Source organism: Hippoglossus stenolepis, chromosome 16, assembly GCF_022539355.2.
Source record: "Hippoglossus stenolepis isolate QCI-W04-F060 chromosome 16, HSTE1.2, whole genome shotgun sequence".
In the NCBI taxonomy this organism is placed as follows: Eukaryota; Metazoa; Chordata; class Actinopteri; order Pleuronectiformes; family Pleuronectidae; genus Hippoglossus; species Hippoglossus stenolepis.
In genome coordinates, this window is record NC_061498.1 from 18,230,264 (window position 1) to 18,237,772 (window position 7,509).

General features: G+C 41.6%; 1 protein-coding gene across 1 annotated transcript; it reads right to left on the minus strand.

Moving 5' to 3' along the window:
* Positions 1-450: 450 nt before the first annotated feature.
* Positions 451-7,121, minus strand: cbx2 (chromobox homolog 2 (Drosophila Pc class)). The gene is made up of 5 exons (XM_035181281.2): positions 7,008-7,121; positions 6,871-6,914; positions 4,640-4,705; positions 4,189-4,258; positions 451-4,101 (listed from the first exon to the last, which is right to left on the minus strand). Exons 1-5 carry the CDS (start codon positions 7,077-7,079, stop codon positions 2,758-2,760), a joined length of 1,596 nt encoding a protein of 531 aa, XP_035037172.1. The 5' UTR covers positions 7,080-7,121; the 3' UTR covers positions 451-2,757.
* Between the last annotated feature and the right edge of the window lie 388 nt (positions 7,122-7,509).

Consider the following 7,509-nt stretch of genomic DNA (forward strand, 5'->3'; position numbering starts at 1 on the left):
TCCAGGTAGTAGTCCATAATAGAGCCTGAATAGAAATAGCAGAATAAAAGATTTCCCATACATACGGAAATATACATTTAAAAAATAAATTGCCAATTATTCCTAAGATTTGAATGTTCAATTTTGACAAAGAAATGTAATTGAGGTTTTATATTTAAGTTTTTAGATAAGCTTTACCATTAGTAATCATAATTAAGACAACACAAATGCAACAAAATGTATACAACTTGAATTAAGCACATTTTTAATGTAAATTTAAACATAAATGCACATAATCTCTGCATTTTAACAAAAATAAACCACACAGAAATGTTTATGAAGGGCTGATATTGGCCGATATTTATCAGCCAATTGATAAATCCGTCCAAAAATATTTAAGTAGGTCAATCATGTTTGCACCAACAGACTTTGACACTTTTGCTTTATACAATAATTTTAAAGAAACCAAAGTAAGAAATAAGGTTTGCACCATTTATTAGTCAGTTTGACATGCGGCACAATACAAGGATTGATGACACTGTCCTACCCTGAAAGGCTCTTAATTTGAAATAAATAGTGTAAAGAGAACAACATCCCATTGATATGGTTAGTATCTAAAAAAAGAAATAAATGAAGAAACATGAAAAATGTGTTTCTTTTCATTATTTAGAAAAAAGCAGATTCATATAAGAAATTCATATAAACACCTTTTGTGTTACCCCGTAGTCTATTACATGGTTGTGATGAATGATGTTTTGATTGAGCCTAGACTGATCTTCACCTCTGGCCTAATGCATTTCTTCGACAAAGGACTGTTGTGGACATAACAGAGCTACACTGATGAAACCAAATGCTGCGCCCTTACAGTCTTTCCATATGTAACACATGTAATATGAGAACGCCCTCAGTGTTTTTCTGCTGAACCGGAGTGGAGAGCACTTCTATAACTTCCACCTTTACCACTTTCATTGTTTCAACAAGGCATCAAATATGTGTCTGCTCCATACATTTGTGATAAAGTCTTTCAGGAGGCCTTCCATTTTTTAGCTGTTTCACAACAACATGGACGAGAAAAACAACGGTACAGTCTCCATGCCGTGCCCTAGGGGTACTCCTTTATTGAACAACCTGAAATTCTAGCTATCTTTGGGGTAATGTCTTTGTGTTTAGTCTTTGAGAGAAAGAAAGGCACAGTCTGCGGAGCAGGATTAGACGAAGAGTTCAGTCGAAGTGCTTTGTTGCTGAATTCCTCTCAAGGGAGCAGAAAGTAGCGCACATTGTTGAGGTTTCTTTTCCGTTACATCAGATAAAGACCTCTTTTTTTTTTCTCTCTCAGTGGCTGGGCCTGCAGCTCCTGAGGCCGTGCAGGCGGGCGAAATGAGACGTCTGCAGCTGCGAGTAACAAAAATAAAATAACAAAACCAAATCCAATCTGGTATTTCAGCACTTGGCATTTGGAAACACCAGCAGCAACAGGCACAATGGAATCTGGTGTTTTGTGGTCTGGGACAAACAATGCTGAAAGGTTTACTGTCCACACCCAACTTTCTCCCCCACTTCACACTTCGAAATGTGTTGCCTTTGGCGATCTGAAAGGCTCATTGGAGGCTTTGACAGACTGAGAGAGAAGCTTTGACAGATATACTGTCCGTGATCGTCCAGCCATGTCAACACAAGCACTTATTCTCTGGGTTTTGTCTGTATTAATTACAAGTCTGAGAAGATTGCATTTTCTGGTGAATACCTCGCTGAGGGACAGAGCTGATGCAGAGACAGAAGCGCAAACCGCAGCCACAACTGAAGTGTTATCAGAGCGCCAGGGAGGAACAGAGATACTGTATCTGGCTCCTGACATGCTTCAGCCCATTTGGACAACCCCAAAGATAAACTGGCTGCACTGTGGAATGAACCTTCTTTTCAAGGCGATAAAAGCTGCGCACAGTTCAGCTCTGGGCACAACTCCGGTCCCATCCTGATGGAGAGTGTTTCACTTCACAGAAACAAAGCTGCTCAGGCTGGTTTCTGGTACTAACACAGGTTTATAGAGCATGAGAAGTCAATACATTAGAGCTATATAAAAACAATTATATGGTTTACCCTGGAGGGAAAGGTTTTCCTCTCCCAGATGAAAATAATATACATTTGCAGCAAATAAAATAAAACAAACAGAGGTAGCTAATTAACCAAACAGTAAAACAACAATTCTATACTAAGAAAAAACTGGTTTACATTTACTATTGATTGATATGAATCCACAACATATTATTACATAATATGAACTAAATGTCTGCCATAAAATAAGCTAGCCCTCCTGCTCATGCCTACGGTTTATAAGGTCATCTTCAATTTATTCAGTAAGACATTCCTCTTATATGCTAAAGTTGTATGCACAGATTCAGAAACCTATATGGGCCAATGCATTTACGCATGATTCTTAAGCTGAATAAATTGTTCTACGACCCTCGTGTCAACACAATTTTGGACTCGTTGAGAAGATTTGTTTACTTGAGATTATCATAGGAGACCAAAAATCTTTCTTGCACAATTTGTAGCCACGAGCAAATAAATAATTACAATCAATAACTGATGTCCGGTTCGGTTTCTTTTTTAATCTAAAAATGAGTCTATTATTGAAAGAAATTGAAATGTTAATTGACCTCCACTCCCTGATGCATTCCTCAGGAGTTCTCGAGCAAAAAAGGGTTTTTATTTAGTTCCGACCTCAAATCCCTTCCGTGTGTTTCACAGCCCATCTGGTTTGCGGCGTCTGGAATCCCATCAGTAGTTGCGCATGCTGAAGAAGCCCACGCTGGTCGGTGACTCCTTGACTGTGACAGTAACTAGATTAGCGGTGACATCCGTGACAAACACATGCTCTATCAGACTACGTGTGGGCTTCCAGTCCTGGTTCATGGCGCGATCCTGTCCGATGAAGGAAGAATCGTGGTCAGAGTCTGAGCTGCTCTCCTCTTCCCCCGTGCTCATGTCGTTCGTTTTGGCTTTCTTGCCGTCTTTGTAGGCCGGTCTCTCTGGTTGGCTCTGGGCCTCTGCGGGGGATTTGTGCACGGTGCTCTTCTCCAGCCTGCCTTGGACTCTAGAGGACTGGATTTCAGTCGGCTCCTTGACCTTGTCTGCTCCCGGCTGGTTCTTTCTGGTCTGCGGTCTTCCCAGGGTTGCTGGACTCTTGGGAGCATTGTAGTCCTGGTTTTGTGTGACAGTAGTTTTCCTTGCTGGGTTTGTTGCATTTCTCAGGCCTGACACTGGCGTGGCACCATTCCCAGGAGCACTATTGCTTTGCACTGGTTTGTTCTGAAGGTTAAGCGGCTGAAGGCCAGAACCTTGATTGGAGGAGGCGCTCTTAGTTGGGACAGAAGCGACTGCTCTGGTGTTGGGTAACCGCTGCAGTGCTGACACGGGGGCCTGGGCTTTCTTTTGTCCATTGGGGGAGCTCAGTGTGTGCTGAGTGGTGCCTTGAATGGGGTGTTTGGATGTATTCAAATTCAACGCTGCCACCCCTTTTGATTTACCAGCAGCTGTGTTCAAATCCAGACCTGCCCCGCTGCTCATGCTGGAGATTGACAGTTTGCCCTCAGTGAGGCTCCTGCTCTGGCTGGATTTGTTCAGAGAGAGGGAGGCAGGTTGGACTGATTTTCCAGATCCCGCAGAGCTCGTGGAGTTTTTAACAGCCGCTCCCTGGGTCGGAGAGCCCCTGTTCGGACCACCCAGTGTATCCCTACCAGAGTTCCGATGGAAACCCATGAAGGTGAAGCTTGCTGGGTGAACAGGCTTTTTGATTGCTCCTGGGAGATCTGTATCTTTTGACGTCTTCAGGATTTTGCGAAGGCCTTTGTTCTGCTGAAACTCCTTCGGGTCAGGGGTCAGTGGTTTCCTGGTTCGCTTCTTCGATGGCTCCTGTTTTGCCACAACGATCTGGGCCTTCTTCTGCGGGACAGGATGATGGTCTCGTGTTCTGACACTCTGGGTCGCCGGCTTGGCGCTAGCGTCTTCATCGTCGTCGTCTGATGAGGACGAAGAGGACGAGCAGGAGGATGAGGAATCGGAGGATGACGACGATGAGCCAGATGAAGAGCTGCTTGATTTTGGAGCTTCAGGCACATTTTCCTAATTCAAAAAATGAACATTAGTTACCGTGTACTGATCACTCAAAGTAGATTGTTTTAAATTGTTAAAGCTTTAAATTGAACTCACAAGGATTTTCCGTGGTCTTCCTCTGGGTCTTTTCCCTTTCTTACGTAACAGGAGCTCCTTTTCTTGCTCTCTATAAAAAATCAATTTCAACAAATGCTCAATGTGGGAATGAGCAGAATTCACTGACTAAGGGTACGACTGCTTTTGACTAAATTTAAAACATTTTCAGGAGCAATAGTATCGCCAACAATGTTCAAATAATATTATCGCATCCTAATCAATAAAGAGTATTTTTGTTACCACTTGGATCACAACTACATCTAACAACCATGTCTTTCAGATTTCGTTTCCTGATGGAAATAAATTATGACCAGGGTTTAAAATGAAGCAAGGTAATGACTGCTTGGGAAATGTTTGCACAGGAATGTGGAAGTAAGTGCCAGACAACACTCGCTAACTTAATGGATAAGACCAGCCGTTGGTGTGACAATATCGCGATAAGGACACTTACTTCTTTTTGAATGCAGCCAACAGTCTCGGGTCAAGGATGTTTTCTTGGGGTTCCCAGCTGTTATGTCTGAAATAAATTGATGTGATGAGTGTTAGTCAAAATAAAGAAGCAAAAGTGGCCCTGCAAGATTACACGTATCCTTCAGCCTCAGCAGCGAGGACACTTAAATTTAGGGCTGCTTCGAGTTACGTGGACGAATAGATGAGTTCAGCGCAGCCCTCTATAAACAAGGCAGTCACATCAGGACACGATACAGCCACACAACCCCCAAAAAACTTGAGAGCGCAGATCATTTGGTGCCATCACAGTTAACTGAAGTAGTAACATTTCCCTCAGCGATTAGAGTACAGCCAATTGCTTTAAAAAAATGTTTTTCATGACATGAAGTTAAATGAGAAACATTTCTGCTCCAGAAAAACAATGAGTACAGATGGATAGACATTAAAAGAGCAGTTAAGACACAGTAATAACTCTGTGATAACGTTATGAATAATTCTGTATGTTCAGAAGTGAGTTGAAACTCAAATCAGGCTTTTTACATTGAGGAGAAAAAAAGCAGGTATCAATTGTATGATGTGCACGATCTAATTTAACAGTACATCTAGTTAATTTATTCTATTTTGAGTTAAATTAATTTGACAAAAAAGAAACAATACACAGAATCAACACAGTTAAATATGACTTTAACTGATTAGCGGTTACCTAACCCTAACCCATTCTCCATAGATACCATGAAAATCTGACAGCTGAAAATATGAACAGTCATGAAATTGTCGGTTTGTGTTACGGTGTCTAAAATGTTTTGACAATAACATGATATGTATTTACCACAGTGTTTATCAAGGTGTGCAGAGATAAGTACTGAATCCTTGCTCCAAGATAAAATATAAAAAGCTCCATGATCAGTTTTTAGCAAGCTCCTTATCTCAATTATACGTCTTTTTCAACTGTTCCCGTGAGTATTGCACTTCAGAAAGGCTAAATATCACTTTTGCGTCTTTATATATATATATATATATATAACATATTATATCACTGCATTTACAAAAGAGAAACTGGAGGATTTGATACATTTTCGGTGAAATATCAAAAAAGCTTGTTTACAACTTGCTACCAAGTCAGCTTCAGTTTTTTTGCTTTTCCTTTTCACAGTGAACTTAGTCGTGGTGAAAAAAACAACAACTGTTCACGTGATGTGGGGGGAAAAACCAAAACATGATTACACCATGGAAGCTCTGCGACATATATGGGAATTCATGAAAATAGCAAGTTTGTTGTGCTTGTCGCAACACCGCACAGAGTGCAGTTTAGATCACCAACAAAACAAACACTATTCTGCAGTTTTGTTGCACCTGTACATTATGTACAGGTCACAATGCTGTTTTCAAAAAGGGTCAGGTTTACTGCAGCTGGTTTTCCTGAAGCGATCTGAACTACATGCATGTGTAATGACCTTTCTCCTCATCACTTGTAGCTGAATAGCCTATTCTGATCGACCCCCACCCTCTCTCTCTCTCTCTCTCACACACACACACACACACACAAAGGATGTGGTTCTAACAGAAAGCCATGGAGCTGGCAGGCAACGCTGAGCATTGATGGTGGATTACAGCAACAATGTGGAGTGAAGAGAAAAAGGACAAGTGACAAGAAATGAAGTCAGAGCGGAGTCTCACGCACAGCGACACAGATGATGAGCGAAAGATATATGGAGGAAAAACAACAACTTTAGAACACAGAGTTATGTAACGAGTCCAGCATGACATTAAGTTGCTAAAAAGCTAACATCGAAGCCAAACATCCACGCGATTTTACGGATTTTTGTATCTTTCCAATGCGAGACACAAAAATAAAAAAAACTTGCTTCGAGTCTGCAAAAAATATTAAACATCACGATTATCTGTATAATTACACACGTAAAAATCTAGAACAAGCCATTTGGTGCAGCTTTTTGAAAAATATTTAGTTTTTGCCTGTAGCCAATTTCTCAAATTTGAGGTGTAATGAACAAAAGAAAGGAAAAGCAGAGGCGGACTGCTGGAGCTGTATTCCAAAATAAACTGGCCTCGGGAGCCAAAAACATCACGGATCGTTGGCTCTGGTGTAAACTCGATGGTTCGGACAGAAAAGAAACGCGCGGAGTGTCCGAGAGTTGCAGGGAAAGCAACAAGCGACACGCTGTTGTTGTTGTTTTCATTGTTTCGGGGCTGAGCTGCTCCACTTGTACTCACTTGGATGACCATCCCCTCCACTTGACGAGGAACTCCAACTTTCCCTGAAAGAAAAGCGGGACAGGAAGAAGCTTCGTGAACAAGTCGGGAGAAACAACGAGTCGCTTGGTGGAGTTACGACGTTTCTCGGCTCTGACCTTTCTCAGGCGCTTGTTTAAAATGCACTCCGCATCAAAGACCTGCTCACCGACGGCGCTCAGCTCCTCCATGTCTGCCTGCAATAAGAATCCTTCACCAAAAGACGAGGGCTGCCCGCAGCCAATCACAGGCAGGCTCGGGCATCACCGGAAGTGTGGAGTCTTCCCTTCAGAACAAGGGTAGTCACAGTTAAAGCTCTGGTGATAACTCAGTGGTAATAATGTGCCATACTGGTCCGAAGAGGTAACATCTGGAGGAGAATACATTTTTTTTTTATTTCAGTGCAGGTTTATTTACGTCCTTGAAAACAGGGGAGCTTCTAAGGGATTTTTGGGGGCCTCAGACAAAAGGGATCTGTGGCTGCCGTACATGGAAACCCAAAAATGTATATAAAAAACAAAAACACATAATAAACAACAAATTACATACAGAACTATTACATGTCTATAAATTAACTGAACAAATTGTTTTATATAAGTAAGCTAGATAACTGTCTAATTT